This window comes from Aristolochia californica, unplaced genomic scaffold (assembly GCF_029961685.1).
Source record: "Aristolochia californica isolate CCGP_79_NKW_82.1479 unplaced genomic scaffold, dmAriCali1.0.hap1 SCAF_7, whole genome shotgun sequence".
Lineage (NCBI taxonomy): Eukaryota > Viridiplantae > Streptophyta > Magnoliopsida > Piperales > Aristolochiaceae > Aristolochia > Aristolochia californica.
This window is the reverse complement of record NW_027182268.1, coordinates 28,961,908-28,981,821: the sequence shown is the minus strand read 5'-3', so window position 1 is coordinate 28,981,821 and position 19,914 is coordinate 28,961,908. Positions and strand designations below refer to the sequence as shown.

The 19,914-nt window shown below is 38.9% G+C and overlaps 1 protein-coding gene across 1 annotated transcript in view; it reads right to left on the bottom strand.

The window, feature by feature from the left end:
- Positions 1–8,391: 8,391 nt before the first annotated feature.
- The window catches only part of LOC137937267 (elongation factor 1-beta-like), a 66,225-nt gene continuing 54,702 nt past the window's right edge, over positions 8,392–19,914 (bottom strand). The window contains exons 2-5 of the mRNA XM_068782353.1: positions 9,115–9,236; positions 8,844–8,997; positions 8,610–8,723; positions 8,392–8,510 (exon numbers count right to left, since the gene is read on the bottom strand). Of these exons, the coding sequence (XP_068638454.1) occupies positions 8,392–8,510; positions 8,610–8,723; positions 8,844–8,997; positions 9,115–9,236 (509 nt within the window). The remainder of the gene's footprint in view (positions 8,511–8,609; positions 8,724–8,843; positions 8,998–9,114; positions 9,237–19,914) is intronic.

Genomic DNA, 19,914 nt, shown 5'->3' with positions numbered 1-19,914 from the left:
AGTTACCGTGAGATAAATCAGTTTTCCCACGAGTCTTTGATATTTGCCAATATCAATATCTTCTTCATTTGTGGCACATAATTTTACATTTGTATCCATAGGTGAGTCAACTGGTTTACAACCCTTCATTCCTGTTTCTTCAAGGAGATCCAAGATATATTTCCTTTGAGACAATATTATCCCATGTTTGGATTGAAGAACTTCTATACCCAAAAAATAATTAAGCATACCAAGGTCTTTAGTCTTGAATTCCTGACATATCATCTGTTTCACCTCTTGTATGCTCAAAGCATCATCACTGGTTAAGATAATATCATCCATGTATACGGCCAATAATATTTTCCCTTTGGCCATATCTTTATAATGTACAGAATGATCAACTGAGCACCGATGAAAACCAAACCATAGGAGTGCTTGACTAAATTTATCAAATCAAGCCCGAGGGGACTGCTTAAGCCCATATAAAGAATTTTTTAACCGGCATACTGACTCCCCCTCAACCACATAACTAGGTGGTTGAACCATATAAATTTCCTCACTGATATCACCATTTAAAAAAGCATTTTTAACATCCAACTGATAGACGGGCCATGAGGAGTTAGCAGCAATAGATAAGATGATGCATACCGAATTCAATTTTGCAACAGGAGAGAAGGTCTCCTCATAATCTATCCCATAGCACTGCATATAGCCCTTAGCAACCAGTCGAGCTTTAAGACTAGCAATTGATCCATCCGGATTATGTTTCACCGAAAAAACCCAACGACAATCAACCGGTCTTTTACCTTTTGGGAGTGATGTTAAGTACCAGGTTTGGTTTTCATATAAGGCGTGCATTTCTTCATCCATAGCCGCCTTCCATCCTGGATGTCTCAGGGCCTCCTGATACGACTGTGGAACGGAAATAGAAGAAAGGGACACAAGAAACTGAAAACACTTGGAAGACAAGCGATGGTGAGACATAAAATTTGAGATAGGATGCGAAGTAGTACAGGAGCGATGTTCTTTTCTTAAAGCAATAGGCCGAGTATCAAATTCAGGCCCATACATAGGAGGAGAAGGACTTACCTCAGGTGGATCTGACAACTCCACAGGTGAAGGTACGGCTGGTACATCAAGGGATGGATCCACTTCAAGATTGAACGGCACAAGCGGACAAGGAGTAGTAGAAGGACAAGTCCATCCTGGAGGAGCATCATGGGAGGAGTAGAAGGGAGTGTCCTCAAAGAAAGTCACATCCTTAGAGATAAACATCCTCCGAAGGGTAGGATTATAACAAACATAACCTTTCTGGGTGCGAGAGTATCCCAAAAAAAGGCACTTCATAGACCGAGGATCAAGTTTATTTTTATGTGGAGATGTAACATGAACAAAACACGTACATCCAAACACTTTCAAAGGAAGAGAAAAAGGATCTTCACCATTAAATAACACAGAGTAAGGAGTTTTATGATGAAGGACTAATGAAGGTAACCTATTAATGAGAAAGCATGCTGTAAGTATAGCATGAGGCCAATAGAAATAGGGTACCTTCATGGAGTAGAGGAGGCCCCGAGCAACTTCAAGAAGATGACGATTCTTCCTTTCAGCAACACCATTTTGTTGAGGAGTATAGGCACATGATGTTTGATGAATAAGCCCATTACTCCCACAAAATGATTTGAAGTCATGAGACATGTATTCCTTAGCATTATCAGATCTAAGGGTTTGAAGTTTCTTCCCAAATTGTGTCAAGACCATAGCATGAAAATTTTTAAACAAAGGAAGAATTTCGGAATACTCTTTAAATAGAAATAACCAAGTCACTCGAGTAAAATCATCAACAAAAATGACAAAATATTTAACTTGGGAAATATTTGAGACACATAAAGGGCCCCATACATCAGAATGTATTAGCTCAAATGGACTAGTACTTGTAGTTGTAAGACGAGGAGAATATGTACTCCTGACATGTTTACTTAATTGACAAAGCTCACAATTGATATTAGAAAGTCCTTTTAAAGATGGAACCAAAGAACGAAGTGAAGGGGTAGATGGATGACCAAGTCGGTTGTGCCAAAGTTGGGCCTCAGATGTAGTGGACGATAATGCAGCTAATGGTGGAAGAGTGAAGTAGTACAAACCCCCCTTTTCATGGCCGCCACCAATCACGCGCTTCGTAGTGAGATCCTGAAAGACACAAGAAGACGGTGAGAAGGTGATAGAGCGATTTAATTGTTTCGTCAATTGGCTAACTGAGAGCAAATTTAAAGGAAATTGATGAACAAATAAAACATCTTGAAGGGGAATAGATGAAGTAAGAGAGGAGGAACCTTTTCCAAGGACCTTGGTTTGGGTACCATCAGCAATAGTAACGAATTTATGAGGATAACAAGGAGATAAGGACTGCAACAAGTGTTTGTTACCTGATAGATGTTCAGAGGCCCTATAGTCGATGATCCAAGAGGAAGAGGAAGAAGAGGAAGAAAGCATACCTAAGGCAATAGTTGTGGCAGCAGTAGATGATGAGGGAATAGATGATTCCATGAAGGACTTCATTTTCTGAAATGCAGCATAGTCCTCAGCCATAAGAGTCGCATTTCCAGATGATGATTCAGCCTTATCTTCATTTTTCTCAACATTAACTGAGACCGGGTTAGTTGTGGCCCACTCAGGCTTGCCATGAAGTTTCCATTCTTGAAGAAGACCACGAAATCGTGCTAAAAATTCATGAATATTATCTTCATGTTTCGTATGCAGCATGTTTTGTAAGACATCATATATTTCTTCATCTCATGGGAGACTTCAACGTAAGAAAAAATTCAATTGTTGAAGTTAAAAAAAAGGGAACTACAAAGGGTAAATGGCTATTGGCATTTCATCAAACATGTAATGGGCATCCAACAACATAACACAAACCCATGAGCAACCTAAAGTAGGAGAAGATACAACAACATGTGCTGGAATTCTACCTCAAATAAGATGGATCCAAATTATATAAAGGTAATTGAATTTCACCCATCAATCTTAATAAGATGCAAACAGTAAATGATCTTGATCACTCTTGTAATTGATTTACCAGGAGTCAAGATTATAACATCAATTTAGTCATAGAAATAAATCTTTACAACATATAAAAATTTATCTTGACTTGATGTGACTCAAAATTCAAGAAGTAAAGAAAAAAAGTAAAAAGGAGTATGTAAATAAGAAAAGGAAACAAAAAAACGTAATTAAGAAGATGATGAACTTATCTCTTTATGACTGAACTCCTTTTACAACTTCTTGAACAGATTTCATAATAACTCCATGAAGAGATCTTAAACTCCTTGCTCTGATACCATGTAGAATTTAGGATCTCATGAAAGGAACTTTAGATCAACAAGAAAGAAGAAGAAGAAGAAGAGATAAGGAGAAGAGAAGAAGAAGAACGTGGAAGAAGAGAGTTTGGATTAAGGGAGAAGAGGGTTGCGTCAAAAACAAAAATCAGGGTTGGACGAATTTGTGGAAAGAGAGGAGAGTGCTTCAATGCCCTACCTCTTAGCCAATGCCTTTATTTATAGTTTTAAAATACCCTTAGGGCTACAACTTGATAAAACAAAAGACATAAAAGGAACACATATTTACACTTCTATGCCATTTTTATGGAAAGTACCATATTTTACACATATACCACTCCTTTAACGTGTGGGCTTCTTGTCTTGAGCTCGTGGGCTTGAGCCCATCTTCCAAAAATACAGAACAAGAGGGCCCAAAGATTTCACTTCATGCCATGACTAGCCGGCGCAGTTCTAACACCGTGCAAGTTCGGGCACAGTTGCTCCATCTCCAGTTATTAGCATTAGTTGACTCTGGCAGCATGCATAAATTTATCAGTCAGCCAGCGGCCAAGCAGCTTCGGTTAGTAGTCCAATAGACCATAAGCCTCTCAGTCTCTGTGGCCAATGGGGAGAAAATCACGAGTGTGGGTATTTCTTTAGCCACCCCCTTTTATATTGAGGGCCACTCCTTTAGTGCTGATTTCTTGGTGATTCCACTGGTAGGATTTGATTTGGTACTTGGAGTTAAATGACTCCAACTGTTGGGGCCTATTTTGTGGGATTTCTAGGCCCTAACCATGACCTTCACAGAAGCCCAGCGTAAGATCACGTTGCAGGGCACATAGGCTACAGTGCCCTGCGCACTTCAGTCAGTTCAGGTCCAAAGCACCGAGCACTGTAAGTTATCTCACTTACTTACAAATTTTGAAGATTTATTTCATGATCCTACTGCTCTTCCGCCTATTCGCTACTGTGATCACCACATCATATTGAAGAAGGGAAATGAACCTGTGGTGGTTCGACCTTACCATTACCCCCACTTACGAAGGATGAAATTGAGAGGCAGTGCCAAAATATGCTCGCCCATGGAATTATTCAGCCGAGCAAGTCTCCTTTCTCATCCCCGGTATTACTGGTCAAAAAACATGATAAGTCATGGAGGTTTTGTGTGTACTACCAGCAACTCAATGCTCACACTATTAAAGACAAATTTCTCATCCTAGTGGTGGATGAGTTGTTAGATGAGTTACACGGTACCACTATATTTACCAAGCTGAATTTGAAGTCAGGCTATCATCAGATTCACGTTCATTCTTCAGATGTGGAGAAGACCACGTTCCGCACACACCACGGTCATTTCGAGTTCCTCATGATGCCCTTTGGTCTCTCCAATGTGCCGTCCACATTCCATGCTCTCATGAATGAGGTATTTAGCTCTATCTTGGGGAAATATGTTCTCGTATTTTTTGAGGATATATTGGTGTATAACAAATATTGGGACAAGCACATTCAGCACCTTCACTAGGTCTTTACTCTTCTCCGCTGCCATCATTTGGTTTTAAATAAGTCCAAATGTTCTATGGGCACCTCCGAGGTGGCATACTTGGGCCACATTATTTCAGCAGTTGGGGTGAAGGTTGACCAAAGTAAGATTCAGGTTGTCACAGATTGGCCTCCCCCTACATCCATCACAACATTAAGGGGATTTTTGGGCCTCACGGGGTATTAGAAAAAATTTATCCGCAGCTATGGCCAGATTGCAACACCACTCAACAACCTACTCAAGAAAAATGCCTTCAGCTAGTCCGAGACATCGGATCATTCTTTTCAACAATTGAAGCACACCTTATCATCAACGCCGGTTTTGAAGCTACCGGACTTTGATGAGTTATTTGTGGTGGAATGTGATGCTTCGGGTGGCGGTACCAGCATTTTAGCCTCTTTCCATGATAGTACACATGAGGGCCGACAGAAAACATATTTTCGGATAGGTCGGGAATTTTATTGGAAGGGTATGAAGCGCAGTGTAGCCGATTATGTGACAACTTGCCAGATTTGTCAACGGAATAAAGCTGAATCTTTAAGTCCAACAGGGTTGCTCCAACCACTTCAGCTACCGTCACAAGTCTGGTCCGATATATCCATGGACTTCATTGATGGCCTTCCCCCCTCATCTGGCAATCAGTTATATTTGTAGTGGTTGACCGTTTCTCAAAGTATGGCCATTTTCTCCCTCTGGCACATCCTTACACTACAGCTCAAGTAGCTCAACTATTCATGGATAATATTGTTCGATTACATGGGATGCTTGCCTCCATTACCAGTGACAGGGACGCCATCTTTACCACTATGTTCTGGAAGGAACTATTCAAGCTGCATGGCTCGAAGTTGGCATTCTCTTCCACCTACCATCCACAGACTGATGGATAGACTGAGGTCGTTAACTGAATGATTGAGATGTATCTCTGTTATTTTGTGGGGGACTCACCTAAATGGTGGGTTAAGTGGCTAGCATGGGCAGAATTCTGTTACAACATATCCTACCACAGCGCACTTGGCACTACTCCATTCAAGGTAGTATATGATAGAGATCCACCTCAACTTTTATCAAATGAACCAGGTGAATCCAAGTTTGCCACCTTGGACCAGGCTTTAGCATAAAGGGACGCCATGCTCAGTGAGGTGCGCACCCATCTCCAGGAGGCCCAACATACTATGAAATTATATTATGATAAGTAGCACCGGGAAGTATTCTTTTCTCCAAGAGATTATGTATGGCTGCGTCTCCAACATTACAGGCATCTTTCACTGACAGCCTCCAAACGCCACAAGCTATCTCCAAAGTATTATGGTCCCTTTCAGGTGTTAGACCGCATTGGCACAGTCCCCTACCGCTTGCAGCTTTCGCCAGAAGTAAAGATCCACAATGTGTTTCACGTCTCCCAACTGAAGGCCTTCCAGGGCGACTCCCCCTTGTTGCACACTCCTCTACCACCACTACATGAGGGACGTGTCCTTTCTACTCCAGCGCAGGTGTTGCAGGCTCATCGTATTCAGGGCGATTGGGAGGTACTCGTGCATTGGGCTGACGCTGACCCCAGTGACACTACATGGGAGCCCTTAGCGGCTTTTCGGTCTCTATACCACTCTTTTGAGCTTGAGGACAAGCTTTTTTTCCAGGAGGGGGGTGATGTTATAGACTCCATAGCATCCCGAGTTATCAACAGGTGTAGGAATTAAATTATGTTATTTCCCTTTTCATGTATTTCAATTTGGTTTGGTTTGGTTTGGAGGTAATTTGGCGTGAACACCATCGATCTAGCTTGTATTTTTGTTCCCAAACCTATTTATTGGGACGTCAAGATGAATGAAGGTTAAGCATTGAGAAATTTAGTTTAGAAAGGTCAGATTCTCCCTCTGAGGTCTAGGTCAGATTCTCCCTTTGAGGTCCAGGTCGAATCTCCTTCAAGGTTCAATCTATTCCATTCCGATTTCCACCATTACACGTTTAAGGAACAAGAATCCTCTTCCAGCGTCAACAAGCAATCTGGAGGGAAGAGAGGGAAGAAGGGTGACACGATCCATGGCTCAGGAAGATCCCAACAGATATATGCAAGAAATTGATAACAACAAGAAGGCAACCAATGGTGAGAATCAAAATTTGATATAGAGTGAGAAGTCGAGGGACTAGTAAAAGTCCAAGGCTCCTTCCGCAGAGCCATGGGCTTAGTATCAAACTATGGACCAAATATGATAGAGGAATATGAGCTTACCTCAAAGGGATCCATAAGCTCCATAGGTATGATATTGGCCACTACTTTAGGGAAGGGGGGGGGTTGTGGTGGTGGGCACAGTAGGTCTCGGAGTTGCCTGAACTGATGAAAGACCCGAAGGTGCATCTTTTGAAGAATAAAAAAATGTCCTAAAAAAAGTAATATCCCTAGAGACAAGTGTTAAGTTGTGGAGCCTAATTAACACCTTATGCCTTATACGGATCAACCTTCACGGTAAGGTCACCGTGGGTGTACGGAAGGGATCAGAGCCCCCAAAAGGTCCACGATATATTAATTATTGTTTCATTAAAGGTAGTTTGGGGATTTCACACTTGTATTACAGTTGCCCTAGTTTTCTCTTTATATTTGGGGGTGTCGTTGTTATAGTTATCATCAAGGAGGATCATCAATTGTGGCTGAGAGAGGTTAGAGAAATACACCAGTGTGTATGATTTCTCTTGTAAACTATTCCATCTTAATAGTGGATTACTATAGCGATAGAAGATAGGATGCAGTCTTACCTTGAGGCGAACTTGTATAAATCTCGTGTTTTTCGTGCTTGTTATTTTTTTTTTTCTGTAATTATTATTGGTCTCGTTAGTATTGAATTAGGGTGTCTAATTCCTAATAACAAGTACATTTTGAAGAGAAGGATTATAACAGACATAACCTTTTTGGGTACGAGAATAAGCCAAGAAGATACATTTAAAGGGGGGTTAATCAACAAGCATAAAATTTGAAGTTCATCTTCATCTTCATCTTCATTTTTATTTCATGTATCTACTTGAACTTCATCTTCGAAATAGGTGTTAGTGTGGATGAGTTCATGTGCACTGGAAAACAGTTTCCAGTGTTATTCCCCCCAAATGAAAAAAATGCGGAAAATAAGAGAATTAGTAACTTGTAATAACTCTTATTATAAGTTATAAATTATTATTTTATGAAAATTTTATATTAATTTTTTTTAAAAAAAATCTCTTCTGTGACACACATAAGTGTTCATTGGGTTTCCGGCTGCAGTCTCATTCTGTTGGATTACTGGATTGGACCTGAAATATGGCATGCAATCGGGAATGCAGAGGACTTCCTTGGAATGAAAATAGGACCGATCTAAATTACCTTCTTTTGTATTAACAGATATGAGCAAATTAGAAATTATTTGTGGTTCTTCAGGACTTTTACAGCTGAAGCATCCCATCTACAGTTTATGCCTCATAGAACCTTTCATCAATGAGGTGGTCAAAACCACATCGCATTGTAAAACCAAAATAAGTCCTGCTCACTGTAGCTTTCATTCAAATTTTACGAATGGGACAGCTTCATAGCTTCTCTTCCGTGAGGTGCTCCTCAATGAGACCGTCAACAGAGACAAGGTCATCCACAATTGTCATCATGATCTGGAGCTTCTTAATACTGTAACCAACAGGGACAAGCTTTGCTGCAAACAGGAACATTATGACAAATTGTTCGAATTACCCCACAGATATTAAATCTGGATCAAGATATGCAAAAATTTATGATTAGGGAGATCATGTACATGCTCCCCACAGGAGGCCAGGCATTTCAACACCACGAACAGCCTCCTCCTGTTTCTTCATGTCAGTTTCATCGTCCCAAGGTTTCACATCCAGGACGACTGAGGATTTCCCACCTGAAATTAGAAATAGTAAACTAATAATTAATGGAATTTATAGCAAAATAACTTTTAGACCTAATTACTCGACTAGTTTAAGAAATCTACAGCAATCTGGTAAACAAAAGAGATTCTCACTTTCTTTCTTCTTTGCAGTGGCCTTTGCAGCTGTCCTTTCCTCAGCTGCTTTCTTTTCTTCCCTCCTTTCCTCAGCTGCTTTCTTGTCCTCCTCCGTCTCTTCTCCAAAAAGATCCAAATCATCATCATCATCATCTACTGCTGGTGCAGCATCCTATAAGATTCAGGCAATATGTTAACTTATCATTTTTTATAAAATGCACTTTGATGGAAAATGTAAATACAAAGTTCAAGCTTCACAGCTTAGGTCAAGAACATATATATTTCCTACAAGATTGCACCACTGGAGACCAAGATTAGTAATAGCTACAGTCAAAATAATAGTGATGACAATTTTACTTTGAACGAATCTGAGAAAGCTTAAAGCAACCCTTGTGTGTTTAAAGACTTTACCTGATTATTACAAGAGTAATAACAAATTTAGCGCAATAAATGAAACCATTTTCCACAATATGAAAGTAAGAGTTATAAGCAACACAAGCAAAAAATAACCGCAAATTTGGCAATGAAACTAAAATTAAATCAAATACAACACTAATTTAATAAAAAAAATTAGGGTTTAGTCATACCTTCTGAAATTTGGGCAAAACCGAAGCCGAATGGCAAAATTGATGCCTAATCGAAGTAGAAATTAAGCAATTGATGCCCAATGTCAAAATCGAAGAAATTCGAATCAAAATGGGGAAAATTGAATGAAATCGGAAGGTATTTTGGGGGAAAAGAGAATAACGAGAGGGAGAAGGGAGTGGGAGGCCAAAAGAGAGAAGAGAGGAGAAGAGAGAGAGAAGAGAGGGAGGCCAGAGAGCGAGTCCGAGATAAGAGAGGGAACAGAGACCTCGGGGTTGCAGGGAAACGATAGAGGAGGTGCGGCAGAGAGAAAAAAATGAAAATGAGAAGAGAGCGAGAGAGGAGGTGCGGGGAGAGAGGGAAAAAAATGTCAAGTGTTCGAACCCCGTCGTTTGGCAATTTTGGGCGGAAATCAGATTCCATAAATTATAACGTGGAGATGATGTTCAACTTCATCTTAGTCATCGAGATGACTTGAAGTCTGGCGCTCCACTAACAACGTCAGGAGATGTGGCTGAAGTTCGTCTCATGCGTCAAGTTGACTAATCCCCACTAAGAAAATTAGGGTCAAGCTAACTCTTTTGAAGGGATGTGACATGAACAAAACATGTGTATCTACAGACCTCTGATGGAAGGGAGATGGGTTCTTCATCAAAAAATTACAATGAATATGGGGATTCATGATTACGCATTGAAAAGGGCAGGTAATCAATCAGAAATCAGGCGATAAGAATGGTGTGGGTGAATAAAAATAGGGCACATGCATTGAGTTGAGCAAGCCTCGGGCCAACCCTATGAGGTGTCTATTTTTCCTTTTGGCAGCACCATTTTGTTGAGGGGTGTAGGTACATGATGTCTAATGGATAATGCCATGATCCTTAAAAAAGGATCAAAATTCACTGGAGAGGTATTCTTTGGCATTATTGAAACAAAAAAAGTTGTAATTTTTTACCAAACTGAGTGTTCACTATGGCATGAAAGGACCTAAATATGGAAAAAAAATCAGACCTATCTTTAAACACAAACACCCATGTGACTCAAGTGAAGTCATCCACAAAAGTAAAAAAATACTTAACTTGCGAAACATTTTATACACTAAATGGTCCCCATACATCGGAGGGAATTAAAGAAAAAGAAGCAACACCTTTAAATTCAGCACGAGGAGAATATGTAGTCCTCTAGTGTTTGCTCGGCTTATAGACTTCACAGTTTAAAATAGACAAGGTTTAAAAAAATAAAAATTGTTGAAGCAATGCTGCTGATGGTTGTCTAAACCGGTTGTGTCATAATCTTGCCTCTATCTGAGAAGTGGAAATTGCACTCACCGAATAAAAGTCTTCATTCTTTTATATAATTCATAGTCATCATCAGTTATAGTCTTCTTGCCTCTGCATAAGTCAGGTTTGTCTTCATTTTTTTGTCACTATGAAACGAAGCCTGGTTGGTAGTGATCCAATTTGGTTTACCATGCAGCTTCCAACAGGTTTCCACTAAATGATTTAGACCACCACAATGAGTGTAGACCCTGTTATTAGACCTCGAAGGACCAAAGCCAGTCCTTCCACCTCTTGCTCGGCCTCCTCTATAATTTCTATCGGGCCCTCTAGTGGTAGAAGGTGTACCCCTGTTACCTGAGTACATAGCATATGACACCTCAGTGTGAGAGGTGGAAGAATGGTCTGGTATCCACAGTAAGGTGACATTTATGTCATTGAAGGATGGAAGGGCCAAGGAACTGAGAAGTTGAGTCTTGGCCACCTCAGGGTATGACTTGATATTTGCGAAATAGATAGCAACTGCTAGGACTTCCCACTATTTTCTTTAATCGATATATCAGTGGAGTAGGGTTGAGCAATTTTCCATTCCTGAATCAGCCACCAAAAATGTGCCAAGAACTCATGTAGGTTGTCCCCTTGTTTGGTATTGAACATGTTTTGGACTACATCATACAATTTATGTAGGTTCTCTGTACTTGAATATAATTTGACACATGTGTCCCATTTCTGTTTAGCCGTCTCAAGGTGGAGCACATTATTGGCCACATGTTCTTCCATGCTATTTATAAGCCAGTTAATCACCAATTTATCAGTATTCAATCACTTAATATAGGAGTTATCCTCCTTCTCAATAAGTGGAGCTGGTTTGGTTAGATGTCTTAACAGGTCTCGTGTAATGAGAAGCCTCCTAACTGACTGTGACAAACTCACGTAATTGAACAACTCTTCAAAGGTATAGTCATAATTTTGAGAAGGTCACTCTTATTTCCCATGTGATCTTCAGCCATCAAGAATGAAACTAGAAACACTTCACTTATACAGGGAGAAGTCGAGGCTCAATAATCTGAATTTTAAGAAGTGGGAAAAAAAATAAGGCTTAGAAAGTCTTAGTTATGGGCTAAGTCACCTTTTAGATGAGTGAGTAAAGCACCTTGAACCAACCCAATCAATAAACTAATCCAAAAAGGAACCAAGCCAAGAGAGTGAAACCAAACCAAACCAATTGAACCAAACTGTACCAATTGAACTTGTTAGAACCACCCCAAATGAGAACCAACTCGGGAAAGGAGGAAGAAATAGCCCAAAAACGTTGGTCAACCCAAATATAATTATGGCATTATCACCTAATCATGCACTAAATAAGATCATCACAAGTGGTTCGATATCAACTATGTAAGCAAATTCCTTACTTTAGAAGAATATCCAATCAATATATCAAATCATGAAGGATCTTCCTTCAAATCATCCACTTCCAAAAATAAAAAAGGAAACCTTCCTATGGTGTATTAGATGCTACTTCAGAAAAAAAACTTCAATCTTAACTTTTCTTAATTATTTTAGGCAAGGAAGGATCAAGACAAGGCAAGTGCAATTATAAAAAATTTCAAGAGATCTCAAATCAAATTTGAGGATCTTCTAAATAAGGAACTTTCCTTCTATAATTCATGGGGCAATGAATCATGCAACTCCAGCCTTTTTGTTTTTTTTTTCTCTTGAACTTTTAGAAAAGAAAATCCAGAACTAGTCTTAATCATAGAAGAACTTCCAACATGAAAGAAACAATATGTATCTTTCTCTAAAAGAAAAAAAAATCCTCTTGTGTCAATGCAAGCACCTTCAAGAGTTCAAAAAAACTTGAACTATGATATCAACCTTCAGTGTATGTAAATATAGCCTTTCAATCATAAAAAAATGATAGAACCATCAATGGAATAGAAAGGCTCCATTCAACAAATAAAGAACCAGAATTCCATAAGCTGTATCAATCTAAAAACTGACCTCTTTTACCGAAGATAGCATGAATTAAACATATCAATATCAATCAAGTTGAAGCTAATATATAAGATGCAATAGTCCTATCTTTTCTAAGAAAATCATGCTTAATAATTTTCCAACTTTCTAAAATATACACCAGCATTCATCTCAAGGAAAAAAGGGAAGAAAAAACTTATCTTTATGAGCCAAAAATGTTTCAAAACCGAACATTTTTCAATACCTCAACTCCACCAAGAAAATTAATAAAAACCTTGATCAACCAGCATCATAGTTTCTGGATTTTAAACCTAAAGCTCTGATACCATGTTAGATTTAAGATCCCATGAGGTTTGTAGTAAATGAACTAGGTTAAGAGAGAAGGGAGTAGAGTGAGGGAGAGAGAAGGAAGAGGTGCACGAGTAGAAGGAGGAGAGAGTGAAAAGAAGAGGGGTCTGCCAAGAGAGAGTGTGAGAAGAGGGAAGGAGGATTAGGTTAAGTGATTCCCTCTTGACATGTATTTATAACATTGTACATCTTATAAATTACATCAATACCCTTTTACCCTAAAAGGGGAGGAAAAAGAACAAAAAAAAAAGACATTTTATATCATTGCCACTATACATGGGATACATCTTTCAAAAAAAAGTAAAATAAAAACTTACAATTTCTTCTTAATATGGGAGACAGTCCTTCTCCAAATGAGAACTAAGCTTCCAGATGTTTAACCACAAATGAATGAAGTGAAGAAGATAGATGGAACTAATATGCTTTTGAAATTTTGAGAGGTGTAGGGAAATTTGAGAAAATGAAGGTTGTGCTCTCAAAGAAGGTGAAAATGGAACTTTGATGCTCAAATTAATTTTTCAGAATTTGGGTACGCAAGTAAAAGCTCAACTCTTTGTCCTCAAAATGTTTGGAGGGGTATTTATAACTTTTCCAAGCCAAACAAGACATTTTTTGCCCGTTTGCAAAAATTAGACTGTGGATTGATTGATCACTGTGAAGTGATTGATCAAACAATCGATCATAACGACTACTTTTTTGTCACTACTTATTGATCGATGGATTGAACAACCAATATATTATTGTTGGTTTAGAAAAATCAAGTTGATCGATCATTGCTAGTGGTTGATCGATCAATCAAGATTCCCTCTGGTTGTGCATTACAAGTATGATAGATGAGTGTATGTTCATTTCATTGATCATGCTTAAATTCCTTTACTGGCAAGGTTATGACTAATTGATCAATCTGGAGGGATGATCGCTCATTCCATGTAAATTATGCTTGCTTGGACGGCTATGATCGATCAATTGATGAGGGATGATCAACCATGCATTATAGCATGAAATGGCTATGCTCTGGATGATTGATCTATCAACTAATGTTGATTGATCATGCTTTATAGTCTTGGCCATCACATTTTTGGATGATCAATTATTGGTCAAGGCCAAACGATCATTCTAGTTCAAGTTCGACGTAATTGACTTTTAAAGCATATGTACGAACTACCCTAAGTGCTTTAAGATGTTTGAAAAGACATATATGATATTTTTAAAACATGTGTGAATACAAAGTATGTCCTAAAGTTTTTTCATGAGTCCAAAAAATATTTTAATTTTTGGAAAAAGTTAAAAAACTTGTGTTATGATTTCAAAACCTTTGGATGTGATGATTTTGAGCATGTTTTTAAAAATATGAGGTCTCCTAAAGATCCAATGTAAATATGTGCTTAAGTATTAAAATTTTGGATGGCTATCTACTTACATGACTAGAGTTCTTGGGATTTCTAGTTTGGACTTGACTCCAAATCTTCAATTCTTCACTCATCTTTGTTTTGTAAGTTCTTCTCAGCAACAATCTTCAAGGTTGTTTTGTTTCGGGTCTTGACTTAGTGACTTGAATTATTGTTTGTTTTTCCATGGACCATATAATATAGGTGCTGGAAGTCTTTGTGTCTAATCACATTGATAACACTGTTAGTAGCACAATTTCAATTTACCCATTTTGTTATCATCAAAATACTAGAGACCAACATGATTTTTCCATAGGTCTAACACAAATAACGTATAGATCTTGGATAGTGGGTGCTCAATACACTTGACTAATGCTAAAAATAAATTTTTAGAGCTTACACTGAAAGATGGAGAGCATGTAACATTTCCAACTCAATCATACAAAATATTTGACAATGAAGTTCAAAATAACTTGCTAGAGGGTTGAAAATGATTTTACAATTTAGGCACATCAATTCTAACACAAACTATAATCTAAAACAACCAATGATTTAAAAATAGGAGTCCTATGTTGTTTAGGATATGAAATTCAAAGGAATGTAATTTCACTTGGATAATTTTTAGCAAAAATTATAAGTCATCTAAAAAACTTTGAAGTAAATTTCTGAAGTATTTATTTTTTTTAAAACGTTGATGGATTGTGCTTGCAAACCCCTAAAATCAACCTCTGAAGATGAATTTGCAGTATGGAGAACTATTGAAAAAGGATTGTGGTTATTGTTGCAAGCTTCTCATGTGAATGAGGCGCTTCTCATGTGAAATGAGGCAACAAAAAAAAACATTAGAATTAAAATTCTAATACTAAAATAGAGTTGTTAGGCTTTAAAAGAGATTTTTAATCATCCGATTCCAAATCTGTCAAATCCTAGATTGAAAATCACAATAAATACGTTGGTTGCTAATTACAATGATATGTCACTCACAAAGTTCAGAGACCTATTTTGACTATATTGAGGCTCAAAATTCTTTTTTTTTTTAAAGTTTTGGGCATTACCAATCAAATAATCATGTATCATCCAAATCATTTTCATTCGATTTGGCTTCTACTTGAACAATCATTGGAATGATTTCTTCCTCTTGTACTCTGGTTTCAGCATTCAAATGTTGGCTTCTAGGAAGCTTTTGCAATCTTATTTTGCTCATTTTTCTCTTCTAACCTTTAAATATTCCTATTCATTAAAACTTACTACGAATATATATCATTAAAACTTGGTATATCCTTCAAACATCCTCTCAATACTTACTACCTTGTAACTACTGTATATCCTTCCACTTCATATCGAGTTGGATAGAGGGTTTGTCCTTCACTCTCACTTGCCCTTCTCGCTAAGTAGGTGGTGCAATGGAAAAAACAAGGCAAGAGTGTGAAGAGTGCTTTCCTAGTGTGAGATAACTATGGCATATCCTCCCACTTCATACGTAAAAATTTACTTTTAACGTGTAAGTACAATTATGAGTTACCTGCTCAAGCTAAAATATTGCAAATTCTTACTAATCGATCCACCACAAGGAACTCAAAGCGCCAACTTAACTAGATTGAATTCAGATCAATTGAAATAAGCGTGTAACACTCAAACAACCATAGTCATATGATACGTAAGAAAATGATTTGGCAATAAGTCATTTAAGTGGCTCGACATCGTTCTTATCGTTTGTCACAGTAAATTCCGCATCAGAAGATGAAGTCACGGAATGGATCCAGGTATGTTTTCAATCCCAATATTCTAGCATGTTGTAAATTCTGGATTATAATTTACTATTTACCATGGTGATAAAATATAGATGAAATAGAGCTGATGAGATTTTTATTAAGGGTGGGCGACTAGGGAATCCGATTCGACTAGACCCAAAAACCTCAGATTTTACCCAAAAAACCGCTAGATTTCATGTTGAAAATGAGTTGCCTAAACCTGATCTGTGAGGATGAGACAAAAATATAAAATTGTATAAGGACATGTTGGAAATAGGTCTGGTTTACAAAAAAAGAGGGGAAAAATGGTCACATTTAAGTTGGATTTACAAGGATGGAACATAGATGGATTATTTTTAACACTGGTCTATAGTTATGTAACCCATATCCATTCCTAACTTTTGTGATTTCGTGCCACAGGCCCCAGTGGCACTACATCAGGAGTGAAGAGAAAGATATGAATTTTATTTTCTTAATTCTGAGTTTGTGTTGTTAGGAAATTCACATTTCGTATTCTAATTTGAGTAACATATTTATTATGCAATTATATTTTCTAAGTTTAATGGAATGGGCTGAAATTAAGTGATCTAATTTTTTTAAACCCATTAAAGAATGGGCCAATTGAGTAGATACCATAGGGAATTATGGGAACCCTATATAAGGAGACACAACATGGTTATGGTCCCCAATATACTAAATCACACACAATTTCCCTTCTCCTCATCCGGAAGAGAGACGAAGGTCTCATTGAGGAATAAGGCGATTTAGTTGAGGAAGACCACAACATCAATATCCGTTCTTATCATTCATCACAGTAAATTCTGCATCAGAAGATGAAAGTCATGGAATGGATCCAGGTATATTTCAATCCTAATATTCTAGCATGTTGTAAATTCTGGATTAGACTTTACTATTATGGATTCTAACAAGTGGTATCAGAGCAGTACTATTAGATTATTAGGATTTTTAGATTAATTATGTGGAGATGGACACTGAGCGTCGGCTCTGTCTAAAACTGGCACCGGCGCTCTCAGGAAAGTTGAATTTCTCCACGGAAGTCGTCGGGGCTGTGCGTCGGCCCGCATCGCCGTAAGAAGACGGAGGCCTACGTCCGACGGTGGCAGATCGCGCTGCAGCGTCCGTTGAGAAACATTGAGGCGACGTCCGCCAGAGGGCCACTGGTGGAAGCTGAACCCTCCACTGCGCTTGGCTGGAGGTTGAAGACGACCTCTAGTGCGCTAAAAAATGAGGAAAGAGCCAAAAAAAAAAAAGCGACGTGCGCTGCATCATCCACATAGTGGGATGTTGTAGCGACGTCCGGAGGGAAAAGCTGGTGGCGACAGAGGAAACCTAGGCATTTGGTGAAATGCTCTCCATTGGGTATTTTGTTTTTTGTCGTCGAAAGAATCTGAACAGTGATCGACGAGCCAGTGCTGTCGGGCGAACGACAATGCCGAAAATAGAGAGTCCGGCGCTGCAGCGCCCGTCGAAAAGAATGGGCGATAGCAGCGCCCGTCGGGAGCATTGCCGTGCCATTGGGCTACAGCAGTGCCCGTCGGGAGCGCTGTCGTGGCCGTTGGGCGACAGCAGTGCCCATCGGGCGTGCTGGCGTGGCAGTTGGGCAATAGTAGCGCCCGTTCACTCCACCGGGCGCGCTGCCATGCCCATTGGGCAACTATAGTGCCGGTTCGCTGCAGTGGACGTGCTTCCGTTGGACAACTGTTGTGCCCGTTCAAAGCAACGGGCGTGCTGCTATGTCCGTTGGACAAACTACAGCATCCACATAAAACAAACTACTCTTGGTTTGTATGAGGTACCTAACGAGATTGGCTCGGGTGAGTCAACTCAAATCGGTTGCTGCAGATCGGGTTGACTTGAGCTGAGCTGGCTTGACCGAGCTGACTCTTGCATTTGGCACATATGCCCAATAAGGGTGCTCGTATTTGTTTTTTACATTTGGATAAATATTTTGTTTATATATATATTAAATTACAGAACATTCATTGCAGTTCCAAGGAAATAAAGGCCAACGTCGCGATACCAATGGGCGGTGCCACAGTGTTGGGCAACTAAATAAAAAAAACAAAACAAAACAAAAAAAATTTTTAGTTGGTCTAGTATTTTCAATCAAATTTGTTTGTACGAAGTTATTTATGCAAATTGTGCTCGGCCCCAAGGAAGACCCAATTTGGCCAAATCAAACCTGTGATGATAAATGCGTGACAATTATAAAGACTTTTTACGTGAACAATAGTCGGTCCAAAGAAAGGCTATTGTTTGACAGAACTGATTGTCAATATTTGATCATTGCACTGAGAGTACCACTTACAATTAATTTCTCTGTCCAAAGACTAGAAATTAATGTTGTGCTAGGTATCTTTATATGGGTCCCCAATTTGGATTTTATTTTGTACTTGTCTATTTTTATTTATATGACATGCTAGTTAATGTGAGTATGCTTGTTTATTTTGTTCTTTATACAGTTTCTATTGCTACTGCTTCAAATGTTACTGCTCAAATAAGCAGCATTCCAATGTTAAGCTGGGCGAATTTTAAGGCCTGGAAAGATACTGTGGAAATTGTCCTCAGTTGTATGGATTTGGATCTTGCACTTTGGGCAGAGCCACCCCCATTTCTACTCCGGATAACCTCAATGAGGTTAAAATTGAGAAGTGGGAGCGCTCTAACCGAATGTGCTTGATGATCATGAAACACTCCATTCCTTAGGCATTTCGGGGCTCTATGACAGAGAGCAAGAGCGCCAAGAAGTTCCTAGAAGAAATTGAAACAATATTTTTCCAAGAATGAAAAATCGGAGGCGAGTAGCCCTTTGGCTAAACTCGTTTCGATGAAGTATAAAGGAAAATGCAACATAAGAGAGTACATCATGAAAATGTCTCATCTCGCGTCAAAACTCAATTCACTTAAGTTAGAGCTGTCTGAGGACTTGCTCGTGCACTTAGTTCTGATCTCTCTTCCTGCACACTTTGGCCAATTCAAAGTGAGTTATAATACTCAGAAGGACAAATGGTCCCTAAATGAGCTTGTATCTCACTGTGTGCAAGAGGAAGAGAGGTAGGAGTGGGATAAGACTGAAAGTGCTCACTTGGCCTCAACCTCTCAATACAAGAAGAAGAAGAGAGGTATGGATATTGCGATAGGTTCTTCTCAGACTAAGAAACAGAAGAAGCAGGTTGAGGAGTTTACCTGCTACTTCTGCAAGAAGTCGGGACATATGAAGAAGGATTATCCCAAGTACGCCGCCTGGCGTGTCAAGAAGGGTATGCCTCTAACTTTGTTCTAAAGTTAATTTAGCTTCTGTACCTAAAGACACTTGGTGGGTGGATCCTGGTGCTACCACTCACATTAGAATGCCTTTGCAGGGTTGCCTATGGATCCGACCGCCAAGTGATGCTGAAAAAATCATCTTTGTGGGCGACAACAATAATGTTGCAGTAGAGGCTATAGGCACTTTCAGATTACAATTAAACACTGGATTTTATTTGGATTTATTTGAGACATTTTTTGCACCGTCTTTTAGGCGGAATTTAATTTCTATTCCCATTTTGGACAAATCAGGTTTTTCTTGTTCTTTTGGAAATAATAAAGTTAGTCCCCTTAATTGATAATCTATATATGTTTGATGTTATTAGTTCCTATAGAGAAATATCGCAAATTAGTTCACGTGGTACGAAGCAAAAATTCAGTGAGAATTCCGCCACATTATGGCACAAACATTTAGGACACATCTCTAAACAGAGAATTCAAA